The 18,569-nt window shown below is 36.7% G+C and overlaps 1 protein-coding gene and 1 pseudogene across 6 annotated transcripts in view; both read left to right on the top strand.

Annotated features, from left to right (window-relative positions):
• The window catches only part of IFT80 (intraflagellar transport 80), a 101,935-nt gene that overhangs the window by 862 nt on the left and 82,504 nt on the right, over positions 1-18,569 (top strand). Inside the window, exons 1-3 of one of the 6 annotated variants that reach the window (XM_072960156.1) lie at positions 239-386; positions 14,440-14,525; positions 16,875-17,094. In XM_072960156.1, coding sequence (XP_072816257.1) covers positions 14,487-14,525; positions 16,875-17,094 — 259 coding nt within the window. In that variant the 5' untranslated portion in view covers positions 239-386; positions 14,440-14,486. Of the gene's footprint in view, positions 1-238; positions 387-14,022; positions 14,106-14,288; positions 14,327-14,439; positions 14,526-14,797; positions 15,273-16,162; positions 16,376-16,874; positions 17,095-18,569 lie in introns of those variants that run through there. The other 5 variants (XM_072960162.1, XM_072960151.1, XM_015236476.3 and 2 more) reach the window with 5 other exon arrangements.
• On the top strand, positions 340-7,920 carry LOC102540050 (MHC class I polypeptide-related sequence B-like; annotated as a pseudogene).

The following is an 18,569-nucleotide window of genomic DNA, read 5'->3' as shown; positions in this document are numbered from 1 at the left end:
CTGGCGGGACCCAGGCAGCGGACCTTTCTACTAAGTGAAAAAGAAGAGCAAGACAGTGTTTTCTCTGTGGCCTACGGAAACAGCACTCTTATAAAAATATTTTTTAAAAATCTTTGCGAGTTTTGAAAAAGATAAAAAAAATAGGGTGGGGTTCCGCCCACTGACGAAGGCAGGACTCAGTCATCCAATAACACCCCTTAAGGAGAGGGCGGGCTTGTGTAGGGGTGGGGTCCCGGGCCCGCTCGGGTGACGCTTTGCCGGGAAGTATCGCGGGAAGAGGGAGTGAGCGTAGCTTTTAGAAGTCGCTATGGTGACGGGGAGGTTCGAGGCTTCTTGGTAATGAGTGCCAGCTCTGAGCGATTGCCACCGCCTTCCTGGAACTTAAGGTAAATCTCTTTACCTCTGGAAGAGGTGAGAAAAGGATTTGGAAGTTGTGGCCGTTACTGGATCCACCTTCCCTGCTTTGAGGGTGTGTGCGGCGTGGAGCATCAGTTATTTTCCTTCTCCCTGGCAGCAGTGGGACTCTGGACGTAGCTTTTGGGATGCGAAGGCAGCCTTGGGTTTGGAGGAAGTAAAGGGACAACAAGGAGGAGACAAGACCTGGATTGGTGAATGATCGTGTAGTGAATAGCAAAATAATAATTTCTAGTTATTGGTGTTAGGTCAGTAGTGTCACTAGTGAAAGGAGGTTTCAGGCTTTTAAAATCATTTGGCTGAAAGACTCCGTAATGGAAGCGATGCCATCTGGTTATGGGAAAATTATCAATCAGCAAATATTTCTTAAGTAGCTTTGTATACATTGCACTGTGTCAGGCATAATCAGGACTACTCAGCAAGTATTCCTGTTCTCAGAGAATTTAGTTTTGTTTGTAGGTTTTTAACTAGGAGTTTGTGGATCTGCTGGTAGGTGATTAGACTTCAGAGACGTTCATACCATCTCTTCACTAACCCCGTGACCCCGGAATTGTATGAAAAATTCTGTGTACCTGGGAATTTTTCTGGGGAGTTAGTTTTCCTAGAACTTTGATCTGATTCTTAAACGTGGTCCTTACCCCCACAGTGTTAGCCACTGGTTGATTTGACTAACTCCAATAAGCATTTATTCAGCGACTCTTAAGTACTTGACATTGAGAATGGGGAGCCTCTTTCCCTCTTTTAATTTTTGCATTTTTAGGGCCTGGCATAATAAAGCGCTAATCTGCTTTTTGAACGAACTTACATTATCATTATAAATAAGTAAGTATGATTTGTGCCCTGAGGAGCATATTCAAGTTCCATGATTCTCAAAAACAGATGTGGTGGACACTCCCTCCAAGTGTAAGAATTTGCTGAGGTTGAGAGACTGATGTGGTTTGAGTGAACATTGACTCGATATTACAATATACCTATATATTTGAAAAAAATTACTGTTTTTGTAAGATAAACTACAGACAATAAAGCTCAATGAAAAAAAAATTGGCCGGTACGTGTACCAAGAAAATGTAGCAATTCTCTTTGAGAGCATCTGGAATCTTTTGGATTTTCGAAGTCTGTAAAACACTACTAAATCTGAGTTGAAAAGATATTAACGATGAAAAAAAGCAAAGACTAGACCAAATTGAGTGGTGTATGTGGGGGACAGAGCACGATTTAGTAGAAAGATATAGCAGATAACAGAATCCCAAATCCTATCATTTTTTAGCCACATGCTTGGACAATTTACTCAAGTGATCAATCTCTGAGTGTTTATTATAAAACCAGTATATAATACCTACCACATAAGATTGTTTATGATTGTTTGTCTAGCACACACACTACAAGCATTTGATATTGCTGTTTATGACGTTGACCTTATTAGGGTATATGCTGAGGATGACTAATGGGACGTCAAATTTGGAAGAAGGTTAGCTTATCGAGTCTTGAAAGCTATATAAAGGATGATAGATATGATACATTTTCAAAATATTAGAAAAATTTTGAGCTAAGGAATGACTTGGTAAACAAACAAAAATCCAATAGTTTTGTGGGATGTGTTAAAAGGGAAGAGATTAATCAGACATGGCTTAGATTATTATTGTACAGTCCTTCATGTGGAAGGTGAGAAGTGCCTATGCAGTAGAATGGAAAAAATCTGGACACATTTGGGGTGGAAATCTATAGCTTTTGCAGATTTTAATGGCTAAAAGTCTAAGCCCTTAAAAGTCAGTCAGCTTCTATTCTTTGTGAATCCTTGGATTAGTGATGAGGGGATAGGAAGAAAATAAGTCACAAATAAATCCTAGTTTTACTGCCTTTGATGATTGCTGTAAATAATGATAGGTCATAATGACTGATGAGAAAGAAATATAATTTCAATAAATCAATAAAGTGACTGATAGCTTTAGATTTAGCTGAACCTAACCATGCTTCACACAGGACAAATATTTTTTCAAATGAGCTTAAACCAGGTTGTGTAATGTATAAAAGACATCCATAACAAATGGCTGCGGAGGAGACTTAAATCCAGAGTGAAAGTAGGGCACTCAGAATAAGTGGAGAAGTGATTTGAGAAAAGATTAGGGTCATAAGAGATAAAAGACTTGATTGAGCCCTGCCAATACTTTGGATAAAAAGAAGCTGGTCCAATTGGGATGGACTAGGTTACAATCATCTTGGAAAGTATAACCAAGTCTCAGCTTTCTGGTCCAAAATCATCTACTAACAGCCATTATTTTTATTTTCAGGCAGTCTGAGAAGAGAACCCTCACTTTTTATATTTTAAAAAATTGTACCCCACAGGAAGAAATAAGAATAAGTTCAAAGAGAGAAATTGGAAATAGAATTAAAATGGCATGTTTGCACTTCTTGAAGTGCATAGTTAAATTTTGTCATCATTATAATATATTTTTTGTCTGCCTTCTAATGTGGTTACAGAATTTCATTAAGTCTGAAATTAATTTGTAGGTAAATGTTTAAAAATATTAATCAAGTTTGTAACTTTAAATATTTGGATTAGGTATTAATAAAGCAAGATGAATAAATACATATGCATTTGTATAAGTAATGTATAAATACTTAGAGAATATTGTTCAAGATGAATAAATTAGATATAGACACAGGACAGATAGTAATGAATATTTTTCTTGATAATATAAGCCACCTACTACACCAATCTTGTTGAAATTCTCACCTACCTTAACAGAAAAAAAGGGAAGTGAGGAAGTAGAACAATTTTGGGAGATTGACTGTTTTGAAAAATGAGTTTGTTTTTATTCATATAGTTTGAGATTAGGAAAGATATATCCAGTGGGTAGCAGAGGTAGAGAATATTGTCAGGAGAGGAAATAGGATGAGATGGAGTTACAAGAATAGTTGGAATACTAAAAATAGATTAGATTTTTAAAGTTGTGAATAAAGAGAGGATAGCAACAGAGAAAGTCCATTCTTAGACTCTAGGAAGAAGAAGTAATTATAGACTTGAGTCTCAGGACTCTCTAGATTACAGGCGACAGAAAACCCAATTTAAATTGTCTTGAGAAAAGAAAAAAATTGGCTTCCATAACCAAAGAGTTAGTTGAGTATAACTGGATTCAGTGTTTAAACAAAGACATCAAGATTTGGTTTCTTTCTTTGCTCTGCTTTGCATTTCCTTGTCTTGGCATTATTCTCAGTTTCCACATAGTGGCCTCTGGTACCACCAGTCTCTCCCCTTGCTGTGGTAAGATAGCTACAGTAACTCCAGCCTCAAATCTTCTAAAATTAAAGACCTCAGGGTGACTCTTTCTTTCCCATCTTCTGGTTGAATAAAAGTTTCTGTTGGAATGCTCTAATTGTTTTAAGTCTGGGTCTCATGCTGGCTCCATTCAAGCCATTTGGGCTAAAAGTGAGGAACTGGGTGTTCCAAGGAGAAATTCTTTGTAGCTAGGGAAAGAGTGAATACATGCAGAATGACAAAAACACCAATTTTCACTACAAATAGCTAACAGTTATTAAGTACTTACTATGTTTCAGGCATTCTACTGGACATTTGTAAGATGTCTTTTTTAGATCTCATGTGTATTTTATCTCATTTAATCATCATAACTAACCTGTGAAGTAGGCATTATTAACTCCATTTTATATACAGAAGAAAACAAAGTACAGTACTTGAAAGATCACAAGGTGAGAGTTTCAATAAGATGGGTCAAATGCAGTAGAAACTGGAAAGAGAATTTGAATGGTGATTTTATAAAAAAATAACATTTATTAGGGTGTTTTTAAATGCAGAAATGCGTAAAGAAGAAAGCAAAATTGGACCATACTGCTATCACTCAGGTAATCTCATTTTAAAAATATAGAGATAAAGAAAATATTATGAACATGGTAAAAAAACTTCAATCAGAAACATATAAAATGAGAGTTAAAATCTTCCTTTTCATCTTAGTGTCTATACCCTCACAAAGGTCTTCATTAAGTGTCTTGCATATCTTCCAAGAAAAATGTTTTAGTATTCACTAGCTTAAATGTATATCCTCCCCCCACCTTTTTCTTACAAAGGGGATTGAGTTATATAATACTGCTGTACATTTTACTTTGGTCATTTAATGTATTATAAGCATCTTTCTGTATCAGTACATATAGATTCACCTCATTTTTTTTAAGATAAGGATTTTATTTTTAAACGATTTTTTTTAAATGGTGGTATTGGGAATTGAACCCAGGACTTCACATGCTAAGTGTGTGCTTACCACTGAGCTATACAGCCCCCACCACTTTTTTTTAATAGTTGCTGCACTCTAGTTTATCAGTTGAGTATGATTTTTCTATGCTAGTTGATAAAAAAAAGAATGAATTAAAGATGACTACTTATTTTTAAATTTGTGAATCTTGTGGTTTATTGGCTGAAATTTATTAGGCCAGCCTGCAAAAAGATTATAAATATAACCAGTAAGAATAATATTAAAGTATAATTGGCAAGATCTAGCTATAATTATAGCTAGAATTGCAAGGAAATATAAATAACACTGCATGAACACACACTTTAGAAAATGCATACAGAAATTGCAGTGGGGTAGGGGTTGGAGGTCTTTAGTAATTGAACTGTACTGCCATTCGCACACCTGTTTCCTTTGCTTGCTATGTTTTTTAATCTGTCCCTGGAAATGGTGAGCCTGCCTCTGCCTTCTGCCATATAAGAGATCTCATCTAGTTTGCAAGTGGTTCTATGATGGGACCAATCTGAGTAAAAGATCTGCCCCTGTCTCTCTCCTTTCTTTACTGGGAAAGAGACACAGGAGTCTGATTAGAGCTACTTAGGGGACTGTTGATAAAAATTGTACTTTTAAAAATAGAGCCTTTCGTAGTCATCAGCACACCATTCATTTCACCTGTTAATATCAACACCCCAGGGCTAGCCAATATGCAAATGACCCAAACAGAACTTGGTATAAATGCACTTATGATCTAGCTCTTGAATTTCTTGTCTCTCCTTCATATTCTTGTTCACCACTGAGGCTTTCTGCTGCCTCTTATCTATACACATTCTTGTTGACAAGTCAAACCTTCCCTCTTTTCCTCCCAGGATTTTTCACATTTTGTTAGTGCTTTTTTTCCTTTTAGTTTTGTTTCTTAAATCTAATTTTTGTCTTTTTTTGTAAACCATCTTAACCACGTTTGGGTGTATAGTTCAGTATAGTTCAATGGTATTGAGTAAATTCATGTTGTTGTGCTACTATCACCTCTGAACTCTTTTCACCCTGCGGAACTGAAACTCTGTACCCATTAAACAATAACTCCCCAGTCCTGCTTCCCCCAGTCTCAGGCAACCAGCATTCTACTTTTTGTGTCTATGAATTTGACTAGATACTTGATATAAGGGGAATCATACAGTATCTGTCCCTTTGTGACTAGTTTATTTCATTTAACATAATGTTAAGTCTAATTCTTAATTCTTAATCCTATTTTCTTGGTTCTAATTCTGTTTCACATTATAAACATATATCTGCAACATGAGAGTGGAATTATGATGAATATTTAGATTTCTAGTTTTTGATAGTATTCTATCAAGTTCTGAAATAAACAGGCTTGTATAGTTTGTATATGTATCTTGGTGTACATTTACATGTAGATGACAAATTCCTATGACTAGGAATTCTTCCCAGGGTAGATTCTTTATATAACACCTCCTTTGAGTCAGTAGCTTCTAAATCAGAATATGCACAGATGTGTCAGATTGGCAGAGCCTAGGTAATTTGCCTGTGTCCTAGCTCTAAGGAGGGCTAGAGAGGAAATAATTTGTTTTTTATTTATAAGGTAGGAAATTCCCCCAAAGTAGAAAAGGTAGTTAGAAGTGTTGGGGTGGGGGTGGTGGGAAAAGAATAAATGACCATTAGCACCAGTTTTCCTGCCCTTTAGTAATGTATGCGGGTATCTGTTTCTCTGTATGCCAGGATTGGGTTCTGGGTATTTTGCATTTGGCCACTCTGACAACAAAAAAGTGGTATCTAGCTGTTTTATGTTTCATTTCTTTAATTATAATTGAGGCTGTGCATTACTTCATGCTTTTGATTGCCCACTGACCATCTGTATTTATTATGCTTGTGTGAATGGTCAATCTATGTGTTTAAAAATAGAACGACCCCTTTATCAGTGCCCTTGATCAAATGACTTCATAGGGGCCCATGCTGGCTTACATTAGCTTCTGTTTCTGTAGTGTTGCCAATCTATTCCTGTTCACTGGTTCCTTCTCCTTTGCCACCAAACATATTGAGGTCTACCTGAGTTTAAAAGGCGTTCATAATTACTATTCTACTTCTTGCTCTAACCTCTACACTGATAATACCTTTATATATACACTTATATATAACTTTATCTTCTTCACTTATGAGCTTTGCCTGATGACTACAGTTTTTCACCATTTATTCATTGGACAAATATTTACTGAACACCTACTGTATGCAAGGATGTTTCTAGTTGCAGGGGATATAGAAGCAAACAAAACAGACAGAAATTCTGAGGTCTCCAGTATGGTACTTGCCAGCACAATGTCCTCGTGGTGGAGCAAGCTCCCAAAGATGGCTGCTGCCAGTACCTGTGTACTCAGGGGGCGTTCCCGTTGCCTTCTGCCTCTCTGGGAGACTCTCCAAGATCAGAAGGATACAGCAGTCTTCATTATAACCTCATGGTGGTATCCCAGGATGGAACTGTGCAATCACAGTTTTCTGCTGAGGGACACTTGGATGGTCAGGCCTTCCTATGCTGTGACTGTGAGACAGGCGGGTAGAGCCCTGGGGGCTGTGGGCAGAAGTAGTCCTAGGAGCAGAGACATGGGACACACAGTCCAAGGACTTGACTAAGAATGGGAAGGGCCTCAGAAAATTTCAGGCAGAAATCATGGCCCTGCAGGAGGAGAAAGGAAGTTTGCATTCTTCCCAGAAGATTCAGGGCTGTGAGATCCAAGAAGACAACCATGCCAGGGGCTTCAGTTGTTTCTAATATCGTGGGGAGCTCTTCCCCTCCTATCACCCAAAGCCCTATGGATGGGAAATGCCCTGGTCTTTGACTTGGACCTGGACTATGGAAATAGAGAAGTCCCAGGACATAGATGGATATAAAAGGAAGAATTACTGGGTCTGTGTGCAGGGAGAGCTTTGTGGAAGACTGCAGAAATATCTGAAATCCTAAATGGGCTTCACAGAGAGAATAGTGCCCCCAGCAGTGAACATGACCAGCAGCATGGCCTTGGAGGGCATGGTCACCCTGACAGCTTCTCTCCTCAGAGTATCTCACTGGCCTGGATTCAGGATGAGGAACTCCTAAGCAGGGTGTCCAGAAATCTGGGGGTGTCCTGCCTGTTGGGAATGGGACCTACAAGACCTGAGTGGCCTTAAGGGTTCCCCAAGGTTCATGTGCTATGTGGAACACAGTGAAAATCAGAGTGCACACCCTGTGCCCTCTGGAAAGACTCTGGTGCAACAGAGTTAATGGATGATCATTCTGGATGTTCCTGCTGTGGTTTCTTGTCATAATCATTATGCTTTGTGTCCTTTGGTACAAGAAGAAAAAGACAACATGGGCTGTGGAGAGCCCAAAGCCTGTTGGCCTACAAGACCCTGGTCAACTCCTGACACTCCAACAGATCATAATGGGCTCACACAACTGGGATTTTGGTCTCTGTTGTCAGACCCTGGGCCCATTAATTCAACTGAGGGAGCATAAAATCTGCAGCCATGAGGTCTGAGCTCAACTCTCTACTCTGGTCTTGAATAGTATTTTCCCTCATGATGCTTCAGTTTCCTCATCTATGAAATGGGAAAAATAATATTTGCTTCCACTTATAGTTGGGATGATTAAAATGGTAATATATATGAAGTGCTTGCAGCTGTACCACACTAGTTATTAACATTATTTTTGTTATTTTATATTATAATGTATTACATGGATGATAATTAGGATTAATAAGCAATAAGCTTTATCTGTAAGTGTCCTTGTAGCCACTTCTGAGGAGTCTAATAGAGTTTTGGTTCTCTTCACCCCCATCACACTTATATATGCATGATTTTATGTCCACAGTATCTGCATAATTCCATATAATAAAGTTTTAAATGCTCTTTAAAGAAAAAAAATGGATAAAAATCCACACTCATGGAGCTTATATTTTAGAAAGGGGCAATAGTAAGTAAAATACTATGACAGATGGCCTTGAATAGGATACACCAGCAAGGCTTTACTGAGAAGGTGACTTTTGGGCAAAAAGATGAAGGAAGGAAGAAAGGAGTAAGCCATACAGCTATCTGGGGTCATGGATTCCAGGCAGAGAGCATGGGTACAAAGGCTCTGAGGCAAAAGCATTATTAGTATGTAAGAAGAAAAACAAGAGGCTAGTGTGGCTGAAACAGTGAGTGAAAAAAAGAGAGGCAACAGGAGATGAGGTTAGAGGAATGATGGGCATATCAGGGCTCTCCAGAGAAAGAAGAGTTGATGTTGAAATCTTTAGTCTTAAGGCTGGAAACTGATGGCAAAATTTCTGTATTGTAGTCAGATGGCAGAAGTCCTTCTTTGGAAAATCTTGGTCTTTGCTCTTAAGACCTTCAACTGGTTGGACAAGGCCCACCCACATGATGCAGGGTAATTGCTTTATTTAAGTCAACTGATTGTAAATGTCAGTCACCTCTAAAAAATACATTTATAGCAACATTTAGACTCATGTTTGCCCAAATAATTGGGCGTCATCGTGTAGCCAAATTGACACATAAAATTAACCATCACAGTAAGAGTCCAGATCAATAAAAGCTTTGAACACCACTGTAAGACCTTTGTTTTAACTCTGAGATAGGAAGCCATTGGAGAGTTTTGAGTGGAGAAGCACCATGACCTATTTTAAAAGTCATTTTGGCTGCTGTGGTGAGCACAGATTGTGAGGGGTTAGAGGCCAATAAGGAGGCTATTGTAATTCAGGTTAACAGATCATGGCACCTTGGACTGGGTCATAGCATTGGTGTCATGAAATTCAGATATTTTGAAGATAGAGCGTACAGATTTTGTTTTTTATTAATTGTGTTTGTGATGTGAGAGAAGAGTTGGTGATGATTCCAATGTTTTTGACCTGTGCAACTGGAAGAATGGAATTGCCATTTACTGAGATGGTTAAGGCTGTGGGAGAAGCAAAGTTGGAGGAAAGATTAGGGGTTTGATTTGAATCTTCAGTTTGAGATGTCAGACATTCAAATAGATTTGTCAAATAATCAGATATAAAAATTGGGTTCAGTGGAGAGGTCTGAACTGGAGATAAGAAATTGGGGGTTGTCACTGGGTAGTCACTATATTTAAATTTATATTAAGCCATGAAACTGGGTGAGATGACCATGGCAGTGAGTACAGGTACAGAAGAAGTACAAGGACTGAGCTCACAGTTTAAGGTTGGGGAAATTAGGAGAAAAGGTTGGGGATGTTTATTCCCTCTATAACTCTACAATTCCTTTCCCTCCATAAACTGCCTACTGAAATAAATCCTAACAGCCTCGTTAGCAGGATTGTAAAGGAATTCCCATAGAGGTACATGTACTCCTAGCAAGATTGCCCTTCTCTCTTACAAAACTCTGCATCAGCACTACAAACCACCTAAGAGAGCAGTTCTGGGAGGAAGGCTACAATTTAAGTTGATTATCTGCTTTCCTTTATCCAACCATTGGGACTATTACATCATAGCTTACATCCCTGTTTACCTCAGTCTCTACATTCAAGACTTTTCATTCCCTGCATTAGTTCATTATTAGATTTAGCTGTTGATGACAGTAACTTAAACATGATAAAACTTTATTCTCTATTACTTAAAAAGCTAAATAGATGGTACAGGACTGATAGGACTCTCCACAAGTTCAAGAATCTTGGTTCCTTCTATCTTGTCATGTTATATATGGTCTTGATGGCATGGTGGGGAGAGTACTATTCTTATTTTCCAAGTTATGCTGATTTATATAACTTTTATAAGAGATAATAAGTTGGCTTTTGTAAGAGGTAACTCATTTACTTTTCATAATTCCACTGTGGGTAACCATTACTGATGGGCAGTGTTATCTACCCACCCTTCAAGTATAAATCCCACATTGGACTACTAGGTTGATTGATGTAATATCCCCATGTAGGTTTAAGAATTGTTAATGCCCTGCATGGCCACACCTAGTTTTGAGGGCAATTGGGGAATATAATCTTTATTCTAAGTGGCCAGGTATACAGCAAAAATTCAGATTCTTCTACTGGAGAAATAGGGATGAATGAGTATTTGAGGACAGCTGGCTGTTCTTACCATTTCCCACCATCTGTCCCAAACTCTTAGCTCTTCCCCATCTAAATCCTACAACTCTACCTTTTGGAGCTCATAGTTTGTCATTGCCCAGATCTTTGTTCTCAACCTTTACTGTGAATGATCCCTTTAACTTCACAGTCTAACTTAAATCTGGTTGCTTCTAAGGAAACTGCTTGCCCCTTGGCCTTCTCAAGTGGACCAGGCTATTTTGCATTCCAGACACCAATGTGTGGGCTTGCTTCTCATTAGTGTTTCTGGACAACTGATTGTCTTTTCCTTTCCTCTCTAAAATCCCCTAGTCCGTTTGAGATGTGTCCTCAGAGATCAAACCTTTTTGCAGTTAGTCAGCCACAGATCTCTTATATTTTTCCTCATTCAGTGAATAGTATTTTAGCACCTGGGTAACTGTGTCTATCTCCACCACTATTCTTATCATTATTCTTAGTGATTTAACATCCTTGACTCAATCAATTCCATTCCCTGGCCTCCCAGTTCCTTGACCTCGGCCACTCATTTTCATAGTCTTATATATCTATATTTGCTCCCAAAATTTGTTTTAAACATCTCATTGTCTGTATATCTCTACCTGTTTTTCCCTGGTTACTTCCTCTAGAATTTAAGTGCTGACAGTTCAGTTCAGTAGGACTTCTAGGCTGTTGAAGCTACCACCTTTTCAAGTTCTGCTGGGTAGTCTCATCTTACCCCATGGCTTCGAATATGATCGTTATGCTGACAGCCCTCAAATTGATATCTCAATGGTATCTCCAGGTCTCACCTATCCCTTGACTCCAGATTTGTATATCCAGTTTCTCCTTGAATTCTCTGTTTGGATGTCTAGTAGGCACCTTAAACTTAGCATGCCCCAAGCAGAATTTTTACATCATCTCTTCCAACTTGTTCCTCCCTTAGTCTTCATTTCAGTAAATGGCAACTCTGTTCTACCTGTTGAAACTTCAGAGTCATTTTTGACTCCTCTTTCTCTTAACCCCAATTCATCAACAAATCTTGTGGGATCTTCTTTCAAGATATGAATATATTCTGAATAGAATATGACCACTTTATGTCATTTTACCACTGCTACCTTCCTCATCCATCCACTTTAACTCCTCTTCTGGATTACTGAACCTAGCTGGCCTCCCTGCTTCCAGTCTTGCTCATTCTTGCTCTTTTTTTTTTCTTTCACCCATACTGACACTTTAAAATGTGAGTCAGATCATATCACTTCTTTGCTCATAACTCTTCACTGGCTTCTCCGTTCATTCAAAAGGAAAACTGGTATCATTTAAAAGAAAAAAATGGTTCTTTTATTGTGGTTTTCCAAACCTCTATGGGATTTTGTGTCACTTTTCTTCCCCAATTTCTTGCTACTCCCTCCACTCACCTTGTATTAGCCATACTGGCCTTCATGATCTGACTTAGCCTTAGAAGCATTACTGGCTGCTATATTTAGAAGAATTTGAAGGGGTATGTGTAAGAGCAGAAAGATCAGTTCTGGGGTCACTGTAATAATTGAGGCAGAGAATGATGGTGGCTTAGAACTATGATGCGGGTGCTGAGGAGTGGCCAGATTTGGAATATATTTTGGTAGCTTGGTAATCAGGATTTCCTGGGCACATTTTTTCCTCTTAAGCCTCATAAATGTTGACCTACACTGGACCAAAGATAGTTCAAAGATAATTTATAAATCATTTTTAGTAGCAAAGGCATAGTTCCTCCTGTCTGCTCTCTAATTATCCACCCCCCAACCCCAGTTACCACTGGCTAGTCAGATCCTTGATGACCAATGCCTTTGGGCAGATAAAAATGCCTCAATGTAGTGCTCAGGCAGCTCTGCAATTCCCCTAAATGGCTGTGCTCCAATACTACTTTCCCCTTGTTCCTTTATTCAGTCTCATATCAGAATGCACATATCATTCATGCAGATGATCTCAGCTAAATAGGGTGTATGGGGAAGATCTTTCTGAGCAAGGGAGAATCATTCCAGTGCTAGGATGCCACTCTCTTTCTCTGATCCTTTACACCATGTTTCTGAATAGTTGATTCCTTTCTCATAAAAACCATATTGCCTTTACTATTTATATAGTATTATGATTTCTTTGGTAAGGAATTATTCCTAATTATGGATTTCTGCAGTTTGAGGTGTTGTTGTTTGGAACAGAGAAAGCTTTATTGCAATGCTAAGCAAGGAGAACAGGTGTGTGGCTCGTGCTCAAAAATCTCAAACTCCAGATGTGTTTTGCAATAGGCTACATTATGACTTTGCCAAAGATCTTCAAAGTTTCTGGTTGTAATTTTATATATATTTTCTTGTCTATTGTGTTGTTTCTCATTTTCAGAATGAACAATTTATCTGTCTATTCTTTTGAAATCCTTATAAGCTGAATTGCTACTTGAATTATTGTGAAAAAGTAGCATTTTGTAAAGATTTTTACCTTTCCCCTCCTCTAATTGAAGGAGGTCTGATGGAAGAGAGAACAAGTTTTGAAAAAGGTGCTGAAATTCCTAGGAATTAAAGTGAGCCTTGGAAATAGCCTGGGAGAGATTATATTCTTGCTCTGCCTGCTATACACTGATCCATACTTTTGAATTTGAGCATAAATCTCCTTAAGTCATCTGGAGAAGAGAGAAGGTTTTTGACCCTAATCGCATATTAACTAGACAGAAACTTTTTTCCTGTAGTCTTAACAATTTCCCCCCTAGTCTCACAAATTTAGGAGTAGAATAAGTGAAAAAGGTGTTTTGAAATACAGCTGTATTTAGCACCTTGCTAATCTATAAGTCTTCCTAGATTCGGAGGAATGAGAAATTATCGAAGGTAGGCCCACTGAGTTCTTATCTACACTCAGTACCTCCTTTGATGTAGTTAACAGTAATTTTCTACCTGGTGAAAAGCATTTTTTTCCTTTAACCACACTTTCATTTAATTTTTTTTTCTTTTTAGTTAGTGATGTTACTCAGAAAGAATACAAAACTGTAAATTGGATTGTGATAATTTAGCATTTCCTTAATTTGTCTATTTTGATAGCATGGTTATTGCAGGAGTGTTACTCTTCTTCCCAGTTTTTATTTGGCAATTACATTGTGATTTTTATATAACTTTTATAATGGATTTATTACCTCTTTCTTAAATAACGCACTTATTTTTCACATTGCCACTGTGGAAACCATAATTGTTGGGCAGTGTATCTACCCCAAACAGAATGTAAATCTCAGATTGGATCACTAGATTGATGATGTCATAATATTACTATGTGGGTTCTATAATTAAGGCCTATAAAAATGTATGGTAGCCCTTCATCAGACCTTCAGAATTATTTTAATGGATATCCATTCAACAGCACCAACACTGATCTGCCATTGAAGGGTACCTATTTTAAAGAATCTTCTGATTTGTCCTCAGGACAGCCTTTGAAATTACTTACCTGACCAGATTCAGTGGTGTTCTGCACTTGCAGGAATGTTTTAGGCAGGTTGTGAGGACCTCTGGAATCCAACTCAAGGTCTCCAATCATCTGTTGGCAGAATTAGCACACTCTGAGTAGTTTTCTTCCTCTTTGCATATGTTTGCTGTTAGGAAGATTGAAGGTGCTTCAGTGTCCTTGCGGTGCTAAGATGTTTTGTTTGCTTTTATTTTTTTTGTGTTCATGTTTTGTTTTTAATGCAGATTCTATGTTTCCCTCCTAACTTTTATTTTACAGTGAATACAATCAAGTGGCATCTAAAAATTTTGCTGAAAAGTGGAGACATGAGACTGAAGATATCTCTTTTAAAAGAACCAAAGCATATCCTTTTAATACTTATAAACCTTATTGTGATCACCTTACTACAGTATTGTTCAAAGTTTTCTTCTATTATAGCCTAGTTGGAGAGTGGATTTTTTTTCATTCTTTTAATAGTAGTTTAGCTGAATTGTTTTTGAAATATTTGAGGTCATGTGTTGCATGTAATTCTCCAAAGCAAACTGTCTGTTCTTATTTTCAAATTTTTATTGATGTTTTTCTTTTACTACTTAAGGACTACTGTGAAGTTTTTGTTTAGTCTAGTATGATCTTAAAGAGAAGCTTTTTAAAAATCAAATGATTTTTTTCTTTTAGATTCCACATATGAGTGATATCATATGGTATTTTTCTTTCTCTTTCTGGCTTACTTCACTTAAAATGATGATCTCCAGATCCATCCATGTTGCTGCAAATGGCATATTAAAAAAAAGAAAAGAAAAAAATTTTTTAATTAAATAATTTCTTTTGTTAGTGTGATCTAGTATTTTTCATACGTATGATAAAGTGGAGGATAAGCTGGGTAAGTCTGAACAGTTAGACTTTTATTATTCATGTGGGAAGGTGGCAATTATATTTTCTCAAACGCTTGACCCTATGTTTTGTCAGTAAAAATTCCCAGTTATGTGTCAGGAAGATATGATAGGCCCTTTTACCTTCATTCTTAGTTATTTAGATCAGTGCTTCTAAAAGTATCATCTGCAGACTTTATTGCAAGTCTGTGAAGAGATAAATACAGAAATTGAAAGTAAGAGGTAAGAAATTTTTGTAGCAATTTGATAGTCACAATATCCAAATATAAAATTACTTTTCTAGTAATTCACTTTTGTCTTACAAAATGTTATTTGATTTGCAACGAATTTGAAATAAAAAAATGACCTGTCAGAGACAGAAAAGCACTGTTTAGACATTTAATCAAAGGTTTTGAATTTACATTATCTTGTCTGCTTTTTTTACCTTATGAATGAAGGTATAATTCCTTTTATTTCTCCATAAATCATTTTTACTCTCTTTTCAAATATGCCTTCAGGAGTTAATGCTATATACAATCTTACAGATTTTGACTATGTCTGTTGTCTGCTTTTATCTTTTCAAGCTGAAGAATAACAGTCTTTTTAGACTTTCTTAATCTGGCAGTCCTCTCATTTCTCCCATAATTTTAGTTGAGTTATCAGTTTGAAGACATGTCACGTATATCTGATGTGTACTTACAGCAATTTTTGTAAGGATAAGCTTAATGCTTTTTGTTTTGGGGTGTGTATATTCTTTCTTTCTAGGTTGTGTCTAACATTTTTCTTTTCTAAGGGTTTACCTAACATTGTTTAAGCTACAGCAGTTATACTGGAAGAAATTTTTTTTCAGTAGTGGTCTAGTGGTACTCAGCTCCTTTTGTTTAGATTGTACTTTTGAGTTGAGTATTCCAGTGACACTTTATAACCTATTTATGCAGACTCTTTTTTTTTTTGTATGTGTTGATTTTATTTTTATTTTTATTTTTTTGAGTTATGCAGACTCTTAAGATCTTTCTATAATTTGTTTTTTAACCTTTTTGGTTATTTGCTCAATCTATTATATTTTGAGGTATTAAAAAATCTTAGAACATCCCAGAATAATTACGGCACTTAGTCTCTTTCTTTTTCCTTAGAGTTTATTGATTGCTTAGATAAGTCAATAAAAAGCATTGGTGAGAAGAGGAGGAAGTAAAATGATTATACAATAACAACAAAAGAGCAAACCAACCAACCAGGAATAATGGGGTAGTGTTGAAATCCACATATAAGCAGGAGAAAGCATCCTTTATAAATGACAAACTGAAGTACCTTCTCTAGACACACAGTTTCATGTGTAATTTAAGCAGGTATTTACTGTTAGATTTCAGTCTTCTTTTAGCATTTGATTTTTAAAAACTTACCAAAATAATACATGCTTATTCTACTAACTTAAATGATGCAGATATAAGTAAATTTTAAAAAGCACAGTTCCCTTTTCACCTCACTTATCCCCCAGCAGGTTTCATACCTTTTGATCTGTTATATGTCTTTGTGTGTCTTTTGGCCTAGTTTATGGAATATTTTGTAACAGTTAAAAACTTTTCATGTAGTCAAATCTTTCTTTTTTTCTCTTTTGTCACCTGGATTTCTTATCTTGCTTTCCATTCTTCTTACAACTGTTTTGATAGATGCTTATTTTCCTTTTTTTATATGGAAAAAATATGAAAGTCATAAAATTAAAAATAGGTTTAGAAGCATGAAACATTTGACTCTACTTTATAATCTTACAATCTACATCTGCAAAATATTGTATTTATTAAGAGTTAAGACTTTTGTGTGTTTTGTCTCCTTAACATGGTGGCACATCAAGAATTAGTAAGCTGTGTGGGCTGGACTACTGCTGAAGAACTGTATTCGTGTAGTGATGATCACCAGATAGTGAAGTGGAACTTGTTAACCAGTGAAACAAGTCAAATAGTAAAGCTGCCTGATGATATTTACCCGATAGATCTTCACTGGTTTCCGAAAAGTTTAGGCGTAAAGAAACAAACTCAAGCAGAAAGCTTTGTCCTCACAAGTTCTGATGGTAAGTTTTTAATAAATGTTATATGCTTTTTATGTATTATTTAAAAGATATAATAGTTTAGTATGACTTATGTTTTGAGTTGTTTAGCCATTTCCTATGTAGTCAGTTGATTTGTTTATAGGCTATAAAACTATAGTCATAGAAGAAAGTAAATAAAACTGGCATATACTGGGATTGAATTCCAACCTTTGGCTTTATTTTTTCTGTGCTTGCAGGAATTGTTAAGCTATTATCAGTTTTGGTTTCTGATTTCTTCAAATTTAACTGTATAACATGACCACACTAAAAATATATGGATACAACACATACTCATTTAGTAAGCTATCTATTAAATGTAGTCTTTATTTCTAGTACATATTAATATCCACTTACAGAGTTGGAGATTTATTTAATTTGACCATAGCTTTATTACTGGTGAGTAATATGACTTTTCTACTTTTAAGGGATTTTTTTTTTAGAAATAACTTAAACTGTTTCCATCTGTATTATACTTTACCTACTATGTCAGGTAAGAGTACATTCATCAAAAGGAACAGAAACTTACTTGGCTAACTTATGCACAGGTGGAGTTTTTCAGTTCCCCTAGCTCCAGGGGTAGATCTTTAAGCACAGCTGCATCAGGCCTCTGTTCTCACCATCTCTTGGATCAACTGTCCCCAGAAGGTGAGCATGTTGGGCAGGCAGCAGCCTAAGGCTTATCCTACAAGAAAAATCAGGAGAGGATGCTTCTTCCCCAGTGTCTCTCACAGTCAAGGGGCAGAGAGGTTCCTGGACAAGCTTGGGTCATGTGCCCATCAATGAGTGAATCAATTTAGTCAAGGGACTGGGACACTGATTGACTGAGGACAGCAGGCCTCAGGCCACTGTGGAAAGGGAGACAGAGAGAAGGCTTTATAACCAGAACAGGGAAGGAATGTTATAGCAGACAATCACATCAGATTCTAGTTCTTTTACAGGCAGAATTGATGGTAGTTTTTAACCTTATTTTTCTGAATCTTGATTAAATGAGATATTGTGTGAAAGTATTTGGTACAGTGCCTAGGGCTTAGAAGACTGATTCTGAACACAGCTAGAATTTAGTTTACGTCAGATGATAAAATGAAGAGTTGACTTAAAGACTTAATTTTGATATAATTTCACTTTTATAGAATGGTTGCAACAATTGTACAAGTAACTTCTGTATATCATTTATCCAAATTCACTCACTGTTAACATTTTATCCCATATACTTTATCCTTGGTCCCCTTTTCTCCCCACCCCCCACTTTTTTCTGAAACATTTAAGAGTTTGCCACTTTAACCATAAATACTTCAATGAATTTCCTAAGAATAAGGATTTTCTGTTAGTTAACCACAATACATTGATCAAAATCAGGAAATTTCACATTGATATAATACTGTTATCTAATCTACAGTTTGTGTTCAAATTTTAACAGTTGTCCTAATGATGTCTTTTCTAGAAATTTGTTTTTTCTG

This window comes from Vicugna pacos, chromosome 1 (assembly GCF_048564905.1).
Source record: "Vicugna pacos chromosome 1, VicPac4, whole genome shotgun sequence".
Lineage (NCBI taxonomy): Eukaryota > Metazoa > Chordata > Mammalia > Artiodactyla > Camelidae > Vicugna > Vicugna pacos.
Note: the sequence above shows the minus strand (reverse complement) of the source record. Positions and strands in the feature narration are given on the sequence as shown.